This window comes from Lathamus discolor, chromosome 7 (genome assembly GCF_037157495.1).
Source record: "Lathamus discolor isolate bLatDis1 chromosome 7, bLatDis1.hap1, whole genome shotgun sequence".
Taxonomy (NCBI): domain Eukaryota; kingdom Metazoa; phylum Chordata; class Aves; order Psittaciformes; family Psittacidae; genus Lathamus; species Lathamus discolor.
The window spans coordinates 4,502,003-4,520,045 of record NC_088890.1 but is presented as its reverse complement, the minus strand read 5'-3'; the positions used below and the strand labels follow the sequence as shown (position 1 = coordinate 4,520,045).

Here is an 18,043-nt window from a genome sequence, read left to right as displayed (position 1 = left end):
CAAGAGTGAGGGCGTAGCTCTTTCAGCAGTTCTGTTTGGAAAATTTGAATATGATGATTTTTGTGCTGATTCATTTCATTGCCAACTGTTTTACTAATAGACCCAATAGACCTTTTTAATAGACCAAATTTCTTATTTGATAGTTACAAACTCCATTGTCTTCACCTTGTGTTAGAAGTTAGAACCTATTCTTGTTCACATTAATAGTAGGTTACAGTAGATATTTCCTGTCTTCAGCTTATATAGGATTTACTTTGGACCACATCTAGTGGTAAGATCTAATCACAAATCTAGTGATTTTATACTTACAGCTATGCACCATTATCTTCCTACAGTATTTTCAGCCCTGGACATGTATGTCTCTCTGTTAGATCTGGTTGTCTGTATTTCATTTTTCAGGGAGGACCAGAAGCAGTGTTGGTGCATAGTTGAAAGCTTGTGCATCTTTTCATCTCAAAATTGTTTGATAAGAATGCCAGATGATTCCATCTGTTCTTAACTTGCTTCAGCAAAACAGATGTATAATCAGGTTCAGAGAAGTTCACAAATTGCTGATCAAACTGGATTGCACTGAAACCTGTTTTCCTAAGTCATGCAAATCTAGTGGTCTCTCAGGAAAACAAACTCAAGTAAATGGAATTTCATCTCATCTTACCTATTTTTGGTAAAACATTTTTTTCTAATAATTTGTTACAGTAGAAAACACTTCTGTTTTTCTTTGTGGTGTTATTTTGTCAGATCTAGTTTATAAGCACAGGTATCTTTCTTTAGAGACCTTTTGTAAAGCACTCATTTACAAGCAGAAGCACAACCAGGACAGTGCTAACTTAGAAAGTCTCACTTTCAGGCCACCCAGTCAGCATTTTCTCAAGTGAGATTCAGGCATTTCAAGCTTTGTATACAAGTGGGAATGGTGCTTATTTGTTTAAAAACCAGCATTCTGCTGTAAAAGGAGGTTTTATTTTTCAACTTGGGATCCTCATTCATTGCACATTGGCAGTTTTATGCAGTGTGAGACATGGCCGTGTAGAAAAGAGCTGCCTTGACACACAGTTTTTATCTAGCAGATACTGGAATAGTATGCTTCCTTACTTTAGGGTGCCTTGGTGTTAGGCTCAGTCTTTTGTTTTTGTGGGTTCCCATATATCTATTTCCTGCAGGGGCAAAAAGTATTTACGCTTCTGGTTGGACTTGGAGAGTTTGGTTTTGCTTTCCCCTCCCTTCCCCTTTTCTTCACTCTCATATTTGAAGAATGCTAAAGAATAGTAGTTCTTTTAGGAAGGATTGTGGTGGTGTTTTAGACTACGTTTATTTTTCCTGGTGGGTGTGCTGTGGGGTTTGTTTTGGGGTTGTTTTTTTTTTTTTTGTACTCTCTATGGTAATATTAATCTTTTAAAGTAGCTTTGCAGGTGGATTTTATCATTAATTGCTTTAGTCCATATTAAAGTGCAGATAACAAATATTTATATCCCCCCCAACATAGATACCTGTGTCAATCTTAGTAACTGGGATATAAAAAATACTAGGAGTGGTTTTCTTCTGTGGTGAATCATTGTTGCTGCTGTTCAGAGCCATGATGTTAGTGACTGCCAGAAAAAGAACTTTTTCACCTCTCCATTACTTGAAATCTAAAATACTGGATTTATTATATGATTGGAATAAGTGATTCCTGATGTACATAATAAATCCTCTTATCAACAGCATTAGGTTCTGTCAGAAAATGGACCCCTTAGCAGACTGAGCCTGAATTTTTAGAAATACAAAGTTACTCAGGTTAAGTAGCATCAGTTAACACTGCTTTTTGATAGAACTATTTTAAAGCTTGTACGAAGTCGATTAATGTTTCTGTAGGGTAATAAATGAAAGTTTGGTAACTTATTAATCTCTCTCTCTTTATCTCTCTTTGTCTTTCTCACACTTTTTCTCTTTCCAAACTTATTAATCTCTCCCTCCCTCTTTCTCTCCTCTCCTCCCCCCACCCCCCTTTATTTCTTTCTCACTCTCTTCCCCTCTCCTCCCAAAAATATGCCTTTACAGAAACATAAGGTAGATCTTTTCTACAAACTGCGGCATGTGATGAATGAGCTCATTGACCTACGTAGACAGCTGCTGTCAGGTCACTTGACACAGGATCAGGTGCGAGAGGTCAAGAGACACCTCACAGTGAGGCTGGACTGGGGCAATGAGTAAGTACAGGTACCAGCTGGGTACTGTTTGTTCTGATTGTTTTGAAATAGCTTTTATAAAACATACAAGCAAAACAACCAACAGCTTTTACCTTCCACTAGTATTTCTACACAAAAAGAACTTTTGAATATCTGGAAATCAAATATAACCTTTACAGTGAGATTATTGCTTAGTTCTCCTACTAGTACTATAAAACGAGCTGTTTGCTTATTAGTAGACCTTTTCCAAGTCTCTCTGCACTTTTAAAAGGATTAGGTCACTTTACATATTTTATATGAATGTAGTGAATATTAGGCCTGGGAGGATGTTTGTGTAGATACTAAATCCACATTTTTTCAATTGAAGAAGTGTTTTCATGGTTGGCGCAATAAGAGGATTTCACTGTCAGCAGTGACATTGGAGCTGGAGGTGTGATATTTAGACTTTATTTTAGATAAAGTAATTTTTCAGAGGTTTAGGCTCTCTTTGGTCAGTTCCATGGTGAACTTGCGGAGAGTTTTTTTTCAGAGCCAAAGATGACTGCAATTCAGATAAAAGCTGAAATGGAAATTAATGGCTATTAGACAAAAACTAGCCTTTCACCAGAGTTGGTTTTGTTCTGACATAATGTTATCAGACAGTAAGTTTTGTATAAAATGCAGATGGCCTTTTCAAAGGAAATCTCGCCATCCTTAGACATTGCTTTTCAACTAGCAGGAGGATTAGTGCTAATTAATATATGGGGGCAGGGAGGAATTGTGGATGTTGACAGCTAAGGAAGAAAGTAAAGTGTTTTTCACTAACGTATCTTTGTTTTGACTCTGCTCTTTAGTCACCTACTTCAGGACTCCCTCTGAGAGACATACTTGAATAAGTTCAAGATCTGACTAGCCCCCATGCTACATTTCATTTCTCTCTTGTTGAAAGCAAGCTTTGAAGGACATAGACTAATAGATTGCATCAAGTCATTGTTCTGCAGTGCCAAGTTACAGATATTTTCCATTAGCATTCCCAGTGGAGTAAACGGGAACCAAGCCACCATTTTTGAGCATTATGCCTAGATTTTTTTATTCAAAGAATGTATAGATAAAATCAGCATCAGGAAGCTGCAATAATGTTAGAAGAAGAAAAGATGAAGAGAGTAGATATGAGTGCGGCAGTGAAGAAAATAGGTTGTTCAGTGAAGTGGCTATAGACGTCTTTATTCATGTAAAATCATTAAATACAAAGTACATTAAAACTATGAAGGTAAATCTAATACATGACAATTACGGAGAAGCATCATAAACAGTAAATATAAATATGTGATTAAATTAATCTGTTCAGGATGCTTATTTAGGAAAAATATATTTGTGTTTCTTACTACATAAAAACAGGTACTCACTTCCCTAGAGAAAAAGGTGTATGCTATCAGAGATACATGCTTAAACAGAAGAGGGTATTAATAAAGGAACTGCATAAAAAGGCATGTGACTGCAAAGGTATTTAGTGTACACCCTGCAGTCTGGGATTTTGGAAGGTCTTTCTGCAAAATCACTCTTTTCTGTGGAATTTCTGGGATATCCTGGCACTTTCTTGTGCCTCCCTTCTCCTGAGTCTATCATAAAACTCATGACCACCTGGCTTAATCTTTTAAAAAAACCCTAATGATTTTCATATACATATTCAGATAGTACTGCCCTTTCTCAAATAATGTGGTAAAAGAATGTTGATTGCTGATAAACTCGGCACTTGCAAATAAAAGAAATGAAAAATCTTGTTACTGATGTTCCTTAATGTTAGCTGAGAAGCTTAAATCCATGCAGTTTGTACTAGTTTGAATAGTTACAGACTTGCTCAATCTTAGACATTCCATGACCATGTAACTTTCAGGCAACAGAGGATCTTACACATCCAGTATGTAGCATGTATGCTTATCTAGTGTAAAACTACTTTTATCCTGATCTTGATCATTAATGTGTTGTATTATTTGGGATGGACATGAAATTCACACTGTCACCAGCAGTTACGTTTTTTTCCATTTGTTGAGCTGGTACCATTAAATACACTGGCAGCAGTTCTGGTAGTCATCCCTAGTGGTCTCATGGGAGTTGGTGGAGATCAAGGGACAGATGCACTCTTTGGATTAGTGAGTAAAGAACTTTTTGTAAAAGAAATCAGACTGTTTTCAGAAATACTACAGGGAATTTTTCTTATGTCTGTATACTTAGTCTAAGAGGTTTTGCTCTGTAGTTTGGTCTATTAAAAGTGTAGAACTAGAACTTATTTTACAGTTATTGCTGCTAACCTTTTGTGTTGTTACTAGTAGTTCTTATAATGCAATACCGATGTCCACTTATTGTAGCAATTTAATTTTCTGTTGCTTATACGTTTTCTCCCCATGACAAAAATATGATCCTGGATGCATCCTTTTTATGATGCTTCGTTACTTTTAGCAGTTACCCACAGTTAGCTTGGTTTTGTGTGCATATAGTGAGTGGTACTGCTGTATTTCCCAGTTGTTCAAAAGAGCAGACTTTACTATGTTCAGGTAAGCATCTTAGTGTGTTTAGACTTTCAGTTTTAAACATCCTTCTCTGTATTTTTGTACAGGTGAAATCTCAGATGCTGTCTTTTTTCCTAGAAATCTTACGTTTTTTTATACAAAATGTTACATATGCTTGTGTTTTTTAAAAATGTTTCACTTGGATACAATTTATTAGACTATTGATCTGTTGAAGTCTGAAATGCTATTGGATTTGTCCAATGGTCTGTAAATAACAAGGGGAGAGTTGTAGAGCAGGAGACAAAGAAAACATGAAGCTGAATTCTGCATTTTATTAGAATATTTTAAATCATATTATGGAGTTAAATCTGCAGTGCTTCGTCTCATTTTAAATCATACTGTAAGTAAAATAGAAACTTGATTTTGAATTATTTGTTTTTGTGGGGTTTTGTCTAATGAATAGTTAAGTTTTTCAACTTTTACTAGTGATTAGAATGGGAAACCAGAATTAACCTTTAGTAAAAGAACTGTTTTATTCTACAGTCTTTGGCATCAAAAAACAGATGAAAAAATCTCACAGAGCTTCTGTTTGAAATGTGAATTATCTGCTTCTGTTCCAGTGCAAAAAATTATTACAGCAGTATGTGCTTATCTTACTTAACAAAAAGGCAGATGAGATTTCTTCAAACTAATATAACGTAAAAATCAGAGGTCATCTTAAATCATTTTCAGGATTGATTCTTTCAGGTTAATATAAAACCTGTCAGGAGATTAACAGAAAGCATCCAGGTTTCTGAGCACAATGAATTTCCTTTTTATACTGAGGGAAGGCACTTCTTCGCTGCAAATGTGGGGATACATACTTTGTTCAGGCTCAGAAGCAGAGTAGGGAATGGGGAACCACAAATAGTTTGAGATTTTTGAGAGATAAAAGCCATAAACAAGATGAGTTTGTAGGCTTCTGTTACTTTTTAGTCAAAGGTTACTCTTTTTCACATAAAATGTTACTGAAGTCATTGCATTAAAAGAAATCTTCCAAATAGTCGCCATAAATTCTGCACAGAAAGATCCACAGAGAGCCAAAAGTTAAAAATGAACATTGAAAAGGAAAAGTAGCGTGTGTGGGGGATGTTAGAAATAAATCTTTCACACTGTCATACAAATAAAATGAAACACTGTTTTAAAGTCATGGACTTTCTCTTCCATCGAAATTGAAGTCACAAAGCCATTGGCAGTTGCAATGTTAGTACCTACTGGCTACTAACATATATTAATTACACTGTCGAGGGAATAGTGTGATTCAGTGAAGTAAGCATAGTTTTTAAAATTGTCCTAAATTTCAGTGCTCACATCCTGAGAAGATTATTTTTGGACTTTGAGTGACATACCTTAGTGTCATTTTTTTTTAATTGACGTAAAAGGAATAATAATCACTTCCTGGCAGTGTTGCAACTATTAGCTCAAAGTTCATAAAATGCAGTTGGAGATATGTATTAAATTTACATATGAGATCGTAATAGGTGGAGATCAGTTTGAGTGTTAAAGAATTTTTTATTAGTTGTTATTGTTGCAGGTAATATAAAGGAGTGAATGATTTAAACAACCATAATGAAATGCCCTTAAGATTGCAAGAATATTTGCCATTTCTCTCTAAATATGTATTTTTTCTCTCTCCTGAATATACTTGTAGTAATGGTTGAATAAGGATTAAAACTGTAAGAAACTTTTGGATATTAGTCTTTGAGGGAAGCCTTAATTACCTCTCTCTGTGGTCTTGTGCTTCCATGCTCAGATGTATTTGCCACCATTTCCTTTAATCAGTTCCTCACTAAGATTGCTTACCTTCATCTCATCAGCTTCATGTTAACAAATAATTTCCTGTGTAGCATTACATCAGTGCTTTACTAATTTCTTTACAGATTACAGCCCCTGCAGTTTTTGTATAACTTAAAATAACTTGATTCTGTCAAATAAGTTGTATTTGCACAGAAAACTTTCACAAACATGTTTTTAATCAATTTCATTTTCTGTGGTATTTCCTTCAAAGTCTTCTTTCGAAGTCTGCACATAATTCATGGGAATCTCTGTCAGGATCATTTCCTTTCCTTTCACCACCTTTAGAAATGTGTTTGTGTAAGAGAAATATGAATAATATTAAATGAGGCTTTGATATAGTGAGAGAAGGAAAACGGGGAGAATGGGTGGCTGTAACATTAAAGCTGAAAAGAGTCAAGGTAAAGTGCACATTTATGGAGCAAAGGGGATGAGATCTTACATACTCTAGAGATGTGATGAGTTCTCCCAGTCTGTTCTTTAAGAGTGGATGTGCATCTTAAAGGCATTTTGTTTTAATCAGATGGCATATTTCTGCAATATTCTTCTAGGAAGAGTTGTTATGACTTGGGGGTTTGGGAATTTTAAATGGTGTAGCATTTGTATTATAAGGAAATGGAAAGGTTAGAAATTAGGATTGTTCTTTGAAGTTACTGTTTAAACCAAGTTGACTTTATCTAAAAGCCCAGTTAATCTGAGGTAGTCTGATGGCCATCCCTTTCAATATTGAAAGTGCTATTTCTGTTTATCAGCCTGTTTCCGTATTAGTTGTGAGACACCTGGAGACAGTATGTGGTGGACTTTTAATTAGTTTTTTCTCCAAAGAAAGGAAAATTCTCAAGACTTCTATGTAGAAGAGGAGGAATATCTAAATTTCAGCTGGAGTTATCCCAGGCATATGCTATCAAGAGCTAATTGATAGGCTTTGGGGCAGTTCTGTAGGTACGCTTTTGTTGAAAGGCAGTTCAATGTTAAAGCAGAACAGAAAGCACATAAATTTGCTTGTAAAAGAAAGTATTGTGGAGAGAGGAACTGTCACATAAACAAACCAGCACATTATCTAATCTTTATGCATGCTGTGTTGTGGAGAAATACTGCTTGGCAGCTGATGCTCTTATATTCCCACAGTGTTTGATACTGGAGAGTGAAAGTGGGCCACTGACTAGTGTTGCCATGTCAAGCGTTACGTTGTCAGTCCTTCGCAGGGAACAAATAAAAGATAGAAATGAAGTGCATAAACGCAGACTTCCATGTGCACAATAAATGGCAGCATGTTAGTACTAAAGCACAAGGCACCTCTATTTGCTGGGAGCAAGTATTGTGCAGGATTAACATAGTATTAGAGAATGAGAATCTTCTGGGCTGAAAATCCATGGTGTTAAGGGATTTAACTAAAAATAGGGTATCGGATAAGTTTCACAGAGATGCCACTGCAGTTGTGTGGAACATTATTAAGCAGAAGATAATACCTTTGTCATGAATTGAGTAATGAGTCCAACCACTGTTTGACCTCAGTTCTCTAGAGAGTTGAAATTAGGAGAATAGAACAGTATCAGGCCATTGCTTAGCTTTGGCAGCTTTTTCTGTGAAGCTTTAATAGTGCTTTGTAGCTGCAGTGGAACTGTAATGCACTTAAAAGCGAGCTTGATAACATTATTAGGAAATAATTCGTTAATATCTGTATGTTGAGGAGAAATTCCTTTACAAATGTACTTCAGGGGTGGGTATGTTTACCTGGGAGTGACAGGGAATTTTGGAGGTGGTTTAGATTTCAGATTCAGGAAAACGTCTGTGAATTTGATGAGCATTAACTTCTTTAAAACAAACTTTCATAGTGGCTCTTTGCATGTTACTATTTTAGCTCTTACCATCCTTTTTCAATTATATTTCTTTTATATTTCTATTTATAGATTTCTGTTATAAGTAGGCTCAAGCAGCAGCTGCAGGTTAAGGATTACTTAGTGCATTCTTATTTTAATCTTTTCATTTGGTGAACAGATACAGTAATTTTCCCCTTTGCAGCTGCAGTTTTCAGGTACTGGTTTTGGGCCACTTGTGTCTGTCAGGTTTAATCAAAACGAAGCACGGAAAAGGCGTAACCATCACTTTCACAATTTAGCCTTAGAGTTTAGAAACCAGTATTTGGCATGAAAACTGCATCGAAGAGGGAAAATTGTTCCTTTTTCCATTGAAAATAATAATTGATTTTGGCAAAGAACTAGGAATGTGGAAATTGCAGTTTGTCAGTACACTATTTAAATTGCAGTTATAGTAGTGCCTAACAGTTGTTTGCCAGCAAGTGGCCTAGGGCTGAGCTTAATTTTTGAGATGTCATGGTTTAGGGATATAATTAAAGAAGGAAAACCTGATTAAACAAAGTTTCATCAAGAATTAGGGAGGAATATAATGAAACTTATGTGTAAACTCAGTGGTCAGTGGAGGTTCTTCACACAAACCATGCATCAAGGGCTTCATACAAACCATGTGTCCTTCCATGCTGCTGTCTTTAAGTTCATTGTTCAGAAAGACACACTGTGTTGCCTGGAGCCTTCTGTTTATTGCACCGTGCAATTACTCTGCAGTACCTGAGAGGTTGTTTCCAATACATTTTTTCATTTGCTATCAGGAGCAAGTTTGTGCAGGATGTTTCCCTCTCTGATTACAAAATTAAATTGACTTTCTCTTTTCCTTTATGATCAGTGTCAGAGGGCACAGGTGGTCCATGAGGGTACATCTTCTGTTTTGGTTTTTTTCTTTATAAGGTATTTCAATATAAAACATCTGTAAATGAATATCACAGTTACAGAGGACGAAAGCAGGAAGATGGTTCATTCAGCTGTTTTTTTAATTTTACTCTGGATGTATGCGTTTAGAATAGTTTTCTGTTCTAGTGCTCAGATCTACTTAAGACTCAGATCCTGAAGATCTACAAGGCAAAAGCTGGGTTTTGACACCTTTTAGGTTGTCTTGTTCTACACTCTACAATTATTACTGAATATTGTTAATAGTTGTTAATTTATTTCTCTGGATGCAAAATACCTTATGCTGCCTGCTGCTCACGTGCAGCTGTGACCTGAACTGCCTTCTTTACTGCAGAATCTTTTAACTAATCACCCTCTTTACGCTGGTATGCTTTTTTTGCCAAAATATTTTGGCTCAACTCAAATGTATAAGCTGTTACCTCGGTTCAGAGTAATTAAAAGGGGTTTTTTTGTATGTGTGTGTTACAAATATAGATTAAAATCCTTGTAGATGTTGCAGTTATTATATGTTATACCCCTCCCCCCCAACTGTTTATACAATAATAAAGTTGAGGATTTAGTTGCATGAACACCAGGAATTCCAAAGCAGTTTCCCAAGGTGCAATATCTATTTGCACACTTGAACAGGGTTGCTGATGGAACTTTTTCATTATGTGTTGAAGGAACCTGTGCAAGTAATGCATCAGAAACCAGAGCATCAACTTTATTTGCCAGCTGCATTTCCATGTATGAAATTAACTTGTTCTGGATTCTGTGCCTATATATTGGCCAAAAGTTTCACTTTGCATTAAATGCCACAGCTCCACTGAAGTCAGTGAACAAAAAGTAACAAGTTCATAGTGTATTTTTGATATTTGCATTTGATTTTATTTAGAAGGATTAGCTCTTTAACGATTAATAATTGCAAAAAGATTTCAATAGTTTCATATTGCTTGTATCATTACCCTTGAGTAAGCACGTGTTGTACATAATAGTGACCACTCTAATGTATTATAATTACCATTGTTCCTTCATTCTCTTTTGCAGACATTTGGGCCTAGATTTAGTTCCTCGGAAGGACTTTGAGGTTGTGGATTCAGATCAGATCAGTGTTTCAGATCTTTATAAAATGGTAAGAAATCTGTGGGAGTTGCCTTTGGGTTTTCACTTCGGGAGGGAAAGGAGGGGGAAAGTGTATTCTTTACTCTTTTTCTTGATTAGATCAGTGTCGTAAGGTGAATGTGTTTTTCATTTGCACCCCAGTTCCCAGAACAGTCAGTGTCTCTATACCCAGAGTTTGGTAAGAATGAGCTAACTTTCTTTCAGAAATGGTCTGTGTGTGTGTGTGTGTATATATATATATATATATAAATTTTAATTTACAAAGTAACATGGAATGAAAACTGGAAAAGGTAATTTTGAATGTTGTTTCTTTCTACAATTTTCTTGGGTTTAAAATCTATTGTTTCAGAAGCTGCAAAGGAAGTTCTAAAATACCAGATCTATCACATACAGCTAATGGGAATAGTTTTAAACTTTTGCAGAGCAAAGTTAAGGTTATTTTAGAAATGTGGGTTGTGCCACTAATGACCTGTAAAGCCACACTAATGCATTTTACAATTTAACTGCATTTGGATTCTTCTTTGTTAGTAGGACTGTGTAATACAGTTAACTTTGTTATGGGTAATGATATAAGTGTAAATGGAGAAGCAGCATGGAATGTTCAGTGAAAACTGACTGAAAACCTTTCCTGAGAAAAACAAAAAAAAGCCGAACAACCAACCAGACCAGCAGTTACTTTAATACAATTTCTTAGCTTAATGTCTTCAAAAGAAAATAGTGGGTTTTCCACATAAATATTGTTACAGTTCCCCTCTCTTCTAGTAAGCTTTTAATTTCCTATTTTAAAATGGTTTTGGCTTTCAGCTACCTAAGAATAGGGAGTGACAGGTCCATGCCTAGGTGGGGGGAGTTTGATATGCAAGATGTACTTCCTGCTAAAACAAAGGCGCCATGTAACAATGGATTTCATGGAAAGGAATGAAAGTTCTTACGTAAGAAATATTAAAGTTCATCGTTCTGTAGTATTGCTAATGTTTGTTCCTGATTTGCCATAGTCTGAGGTGAGTTTGGTGTGATTACAGCAGAGTTTTCCTTCAAATACAGTATAGAAATGACTCGGTACAAAATACAATTAGTAATGACTCAGAGAATGCAAGGCAAGCTGCTAATAGGATTGCTTTATTACTCTCTTTCATTCTGCAGGGTTCTTTTACTCTGAATACCTGGAGTACAGCAGATAGCAAATGAATTGTCAGAATAGTCTGATTATATCACCCATCTTAGTCCTGAAGAAAATGCGCACAGCGCGATTTGCTGCTCAATGCTGTGCTGGTATCAGGACATGACCATTAGTCAGTTCATGCTTGTCTCTTGCTTTAGTCTGTAGATTCAAGAAGACACTGCTGTCTTATCGTATCTAGTTCGTAGCTAGAAGGCAATTTCAGGAATGAAAATAGCTGAAAATCTGTTATCTTTTTAACATAAATTGGTCAGGAATTGACATAGGGGAATATGAGTTTTGTTGTTCTGAGGGGTTTGGTGTGGGTTCTGTTATTTCACAAAAAGTTAGGGAAAGAATCCTCCTTCCTGCCAAAATACTGAGCAGTTTCTCAAATGAGCAACAAGGTTGTAAAATAATCTTGCAGGAGTAGTTGGGAGAGCCCAGTTAGTCTCTCTTGTTTGCAGGATTGTAGAATGTTAAATGTAACTTAGAAAACAGTCTCATATTAGCAAAACAACGGCTGAGGTGACACATAAGGCTTTCCTACCTGTGACAGCCAGTTCAGGCATTTTATAGAGTCATTAGACTCAGAATTACTTTCCTTGGTAAATTTTAAATAGATTTCTAATTTTGAGCACCATTTTCAGCTCTCAGTTTTATTGCTGAGTGTATTTGTGACTCCTGTATGACTCCTGTATTCATCTCTGTCAGAACTGTTGTGCTTTGAGGCCTTGTAGATCCCGTTTCTCCAGGTCATTCATGGTGAAGCTAAATACTATTGGCTTCAGGTTGCACAGCATTTGTCAGAAATCATTGCTTTACTCGGGAAGGGAACCACATTGCTCTTTTCCTGGGACAGTGTTTGTGATTTAAGCTAATATGATGGATCACTTTTTTATAATTTACATTAGTTTTGAAATTGTGGGAAAATACGTTCTCAGAATCCTGCCACAGAGCTCAGCTGCCACTAGACTGAAGCTGTCGTTTAGCAGCACTAATCCAGCAGAATGTCAGAAAAACTCGGGCGGCGCTTTTTAGTGAAGGGGGTTACAAGACCCAAATGTTCGAGACATTTGCAGAAATCAGAAATGTTGAAACCTGGTAATCAAATATGTTCGGCTTTTCTCTAAATTTATTGGTTTGTGTATGTGTCTTCAGGTGTGTGTAAGACATGACTGTTGGCTGTGTTACTGCTGGCTATTAGCCATTACTTTCAACTATCTGAAAAACACCACCAGGAGTTCCTAATAAGTAGCCAAGTTTAGAGTTAATGCTGCCATCACCTCATAACTGCTTATTCTTTATTCAAATGAAAACCGAGATTGGTAAGAACACGCACTTATAAAAATTGCAAATAGAGACTTCAGTTGCCCAGAACTCTGCTAGAAAAGGAAACTGACTGGACACAAACTGCAGGAAGCTCATGAAATCTGTCAGTTGGTTGTTTGTCTAATAAAGATTGGGAGAGGACAGGTTTGTGTACATTTGGTTCTAACCCCTAGTAAGAAGGCACTGGTTGAGAAAACGGAGATAGAAGGTGGTTTGTTTGAGACTGCCTTGGTAATGACAGCACTCATTCAGTTTCCAAGTATTGTTAGGAGGGGAAGGAGGAACAGCAATAATGAAAGCTAATATTGGTAGATAAGTTATTATGAGAAGCAAGTTTGATGGGGAGGAAAGAAGTAGGTAGGGTTGATCGATCTTTCAGTAAATCCAAAACAAAACCACAATGTACTTGCTAACAGGCCAAGTTGGATAAATTAAGAATTCTTCATTGCCTTCAGTCACTAGAGTGAGGGGAAGGGAAATTAAGGTAACCAAGAGCAAGGATAAAGGAAGAGAAGTACAGAAAAGTATAATGGAATAGCATAAATGAGTTAATAGAACAGTTAGAAAGGCAATGCACAAATTAATATATAACAAGGAAATATTGGCAATTGTATCAAGAAACAGTTTTGGTTTTTTTTTTTTTTTTAACAAACAGGTAGTAATTGGGAAACTAAAAAGGTTTTATACTGGGGGAATCTTGCACATGATGCAAGAAAATAACATGGTGCTTAAGATGCTTTTTGCCTCCATCAAGCTCCAGTAAGGGGGTAAAGTTACTAACAATACCTGTGGAAAAGGCAAAGGAGTCGCACCTGAATGGTGTGTGGGGAAGTTCATGCAGTAGTTACTGGTTCCAGGGTATTTAGAACTATGTACTTATTTCATTCGGAATGTCTAGAGAAGCCCTATCAGACATGTTAGTGGTAATCCTTGGAAAGATGGGTAAGGTTCCAGAATGCTGGCCAGGGCAAGCGTACTTTACAACTTTAAAAAATGTGATGGAGAAAGAGGAGCCAGTGATCATTCTCTCCCTGTAAAAAAATGCTGGAACAGAAAAATCCACAATTATTTGCAAGAAGGAAATGAGTAATAGTGACTGTGAACTTGTTCAGAATAAGCAGTTTAAATTTAAAAGTTCCAGTTCACTTCCAGAACATAAAGGTGTCTAGTGGATACAGAGAAAGCAGCCTTTCTCATAGATAGGCATCACATTTGCTAATCTGCAGTCAACTGGGATCACCCTAGCTAGTCAGGACTGCTGATAAATGATAGAAAGTGACTTGATGAGCACTTCTGCCAGCTCCCTCCGTACCCTGATATCTTCTTGATGCAGTCTCATTAGGAAGATTATCTCTCCTTTTGTAGTAAAAAGTCTTTTTTTGGTTCTGTGTGAAGGACAGTGACATAGCTTGAAAAAAGTATTGCCAAATGTTTTGTGGGCTCTTTGGCTCTTATCTCTTTCGAAGCTATGGGGTTATCAACAGATTGTGCTAGTCCTGTTACAGAGTGTTTGGTCAGAGTAAGATGTTGGGTATGTAATAAAATGAGGCAAATGAAGAAAATGGCTAGTAACATGTGGTAGTGTTAATGTCAATATTTCAGTTTAAAATGCTAATGTTAAGATGAATGTGTGTGGAACAGGCATAACAGAATCATTAATGATATGGTTGTTAAAGCTCTCTGAAACCTTTTCAATTTAGATTAGTATTTAAATCTCCCCTCAGAGATTAAATGGGTTCAGTGAGTCTTGCAGTCCATTTTCTGATTATAACATCTTCTAGTATGAAAGACTTTAAATACGGCATCATCCTCTGAGTTCTCTTTTGGAGATGCAGCTTTTTATTTTAATGCTTCTTTACAGGTGTTGGTCACTTGAAATTGTAAAAAAAGTCTTTAACCATTTATCAGAATTTAATTTTCTGATCAGAGCAATAAGTTTAAGCAAAGTCTTAACATCCATATCTGTGTTTTGAACAAATGCATCTTTTCATAGACAGCATACTGGTAGGTGAGGATTAGTACTGAGGTATTTCCCCATTTAGCAAGAGAATACATAAATTCTACAGTATAGGGTGATGGACTTTTCAGAAAGAAATGCTATTACAGTGTTGGAAATTCTCTCTAGCTTATGACAGCTGTCTACCTGAAAAGCTAATTTACTACCTGTAAATTCAAGTAGTTAGGCTAAGAAATGGCTTAACTGAGAAAAGCCTTTAGGAAAGCTGGTGGTCTTGTGAGTGAAAATACACTGTGAAAAAAGGCTGTGAAAATCTGGTCATAATCTTGAACAGTCACATTTTTAAATGACTATTCTAATGATGCACAGATATAATGTAAGTATTTCTCACTTTCAAAAAGGTTTAAATGTTACTATTTTGTATCTCCACAGCATTTGTCAAGTAGACACAGTGTCCAGCAGAGCACATCACAGGTAAACATCATCTACATACAGATTTTTGTTGTCTTTAAGTTATTGGTACTGTATGTAAATGTATGATGGAGATCATTGGTAAGTCACTACCCATAGAACACTTCCTCAGAAGATCCCAAGTGACGATCTGACTAAGGTCCTTCTTCAGCTTTTGTTTAGATCTCTCTTCCTTAGCTCTAGCTGTTGTTCTTAAAAGATAACTTTTGTAGTGATACCAGAAGCCTCTCTCTGCGTATGTGAGCTGTCTTTCCACCTGCTATAACACATGGCTTACTAGGCTTCTGTTTCACATATCCTTTCTGTAGTAAAGTAATCCATTCCTGGTCATGGAATCTGGATCTAATCTTTTCAAGGTACCTGTTCTTTCACAGGTACCTGTCTTGAAAGGATGAGGATTTACTTGGATTTAATTTAAAATCCAGAACAAAATTCCATTTAAGCTTTATTTTTAAAGCTAGTACAAATCTAGTTTTCAAGTCTGAAAACTTCAAAATTTTCTTTGTTAGTGCATACCTGTCTGTGCACTTGGAGAAGACAAGCCTAGTGAGCTTAGGATATTCCTGCAACCTGTGTATTAAGATCAGCATAGAAAAAATATAAATATTGAAGAATAAACTTATTTGTAATTATGCTTCTTTCTCTTATCCCTACCCCAATTTTCACTGTTATAAAAAGGTCTCAATATACGGAGTCAAAATATAAACCTTTCTGCTATCCTTCCAGTACCTAACAGGGCCAGCAAGAAAGCTGGAGATGGACTTTTTACAAGGGCATGTAGGGACAGGACAAAGGGGAATGACTTCAGCCTGGCAGAAGAGAGATTTAGATTAGACATTGGGAAGAAATTCTTCCCTGTGAGGGTGCTGAGGCAATGGCACAGGTTGCCCAGAGAAGCTGTGGCTGCCCCATCCCTGGCAGTGTTCGAGGTTAGGGTGGACAGGGCTTAGAGCAACCTGGTCTAGTGGAAGGTGTCCCTGCCTGTGGCGGGGTGTTGGAATACAGATGATCTTTCAGGTGCCTTCCAACCCAAGCTGTTCTGTGATTCTCTTTGACTTTATTGATTGCTCACGTTATCAACCATTGTTAAGTTGTTGGGTTTTTTTTTATACCTGTGGGATATATTAGCCTATAGAGCCTGGCTCTAAATCATAGAGTCATAGAATTATTTAGTTTGGGAAGACCTTTAAGATCATTGAGTTCAACCATTACCCAAGCACTGCCAAGTCCACCACTAAACCATGTCTCTAAGTGTCACATCTGCATGTCTCTTAAGTATGTCCAGAGATGATGAGTCAACCACGTCCCTGGGCAGCCTGTTCCAATGTTTAACAACCCTTTACTGAAGATTTTTTTCCTAATATCCAATTCAAATCTAGTGCAACTTGAGGTCATTTCCTCTTCTCCTATCACTGGTGCAGCCTCATCAGTGCAAGTATTGGGGGGGGGGGGATCACTTCCCTAGTCTAGCTGGCCCCATAGGTGACCTCCATAAATGAATTATAGTTGCTGCAAAGAAATAAGGTAACAAATGTTATTCTTAAAAATGCTTTGAAGTCCATCTGTTTTAAATGGGAATCATCGAGAGCCACCCTAGCACCACTTCGTAATAGTTTGTTTTCAGTACCAGAATCAAGACAATATTTGAGAAATAGATGTAATTAGTTTACTTGATAAAAATGGATTTCAAATGCATAAATCATTTATCTCTTATTTAGTTGGTTATCATGGTTTCTCAAACTATTCAAATTAAAAGTGGGGAAAAACAGTACGAAAACTTAATCTGGCATGCACCTCTGAGGCAGGATATATTGAGATTAAGGTTTCATGTGATGGAGACAGTACTGCAGAATCTCAGTTAAAATTATCACGTTGGTCACGTGTCCTTTATTAGTGAAGAGTTAAAAATCACTGTTATTGTTTTTAATCAGGTGGATACGATTCGTCAGCGTCACGGGGAAGCTTGTCGTATGCCAGTGCCTCATCACTTCTTCCTCAGTCTGAAGAGCTTCACCTACAATACAATTGGAGAAGACACAGATGTCTTTTTTTCTCTGTACGATGTTCGAGAAGGCAAGCAGATCAGGTAGGACTGTATCAAGTAACTAAAAGGCTTCCTAGGTAAAAGATTATGAGCAAAGCATATACATTGGAGGGAAACATATGAGCTGTTCTTGTGACAAAGCTGATAAATCATAAATTGACAGCCCTGCATTACATACTTGAGAATATCAGTAACACTGATCATTGCATATGACATTTTGTGCTTACATATAAGGAAAGCATTAAAGCCACGGAATAGTTGAATTGTGTTCAGGTTTCTGACTTTGCCTCCACATATTTCTGAAGGTCTTAGTGTTTAGTAGCTGCCTTTTTAGGGTTGTGGTTTAAGAAATATCAGTAATGGCAGGACCATGGTTTATGACTGTTTTAAAAAGAGGGCTGCTATATGGGTGCTGAATTGAGGCTCTTTAATGCTCAGTCCACTCCTTGCCTTGTAGGCATGTTACAGTGTAGCTTGTTTTCATTACTCTTGCTATCAGTATAAAGTGAACTATTCATATTCATCCCTGTGTCTAGACTGGACAACTGTGCTGCTCAGGACATTGGGGTAATTGTTACTAATGTTAGCAAATAAGATATGTGCTGTATTTTTCCTTTATAAGCATGTGTTTTGAAAACATCAGAATATGTAAAGAATACTGCAACATATGCATTGTGTCTCAGAAATTAAGTAGGTGTATCTTAGGCTAAAGTGTAGCTTGATCTAAACTACA

General features: G+C 36.7%; 1 protein-coding gene across 1 annotated transcript in view; it reads left to right on the top strand.

Moving 5' to 3' along the window:
- The window catches only part of DOCK3 (dedicator of cytokinesis 3), a 208,073-nt gene that overhangs the window by 65,383 nt on the left and 124,647 nt on the right, over positions 1-18,043 (top strand). Inside the window, exons 6-9 of the mRNA XM_065687003.1 lie at positions 2,038-2,186; positions 10,273-10,357; positions 15,228-15,269; positions 17,198-17,352. Coding sequence (XP_065543075.1) covers positions 2,038-2,186; positions 10,273-10,357; positions 15,228-15,269; positions 17,198-17,352 — 431 coding nt within the window. The remainder of the gene's footprint in view (positions 1-2,037; positions 2,187-10,272; positions 10,358-15,227; positions 15,270-17,197; positions 17,353-18,043) is intronic.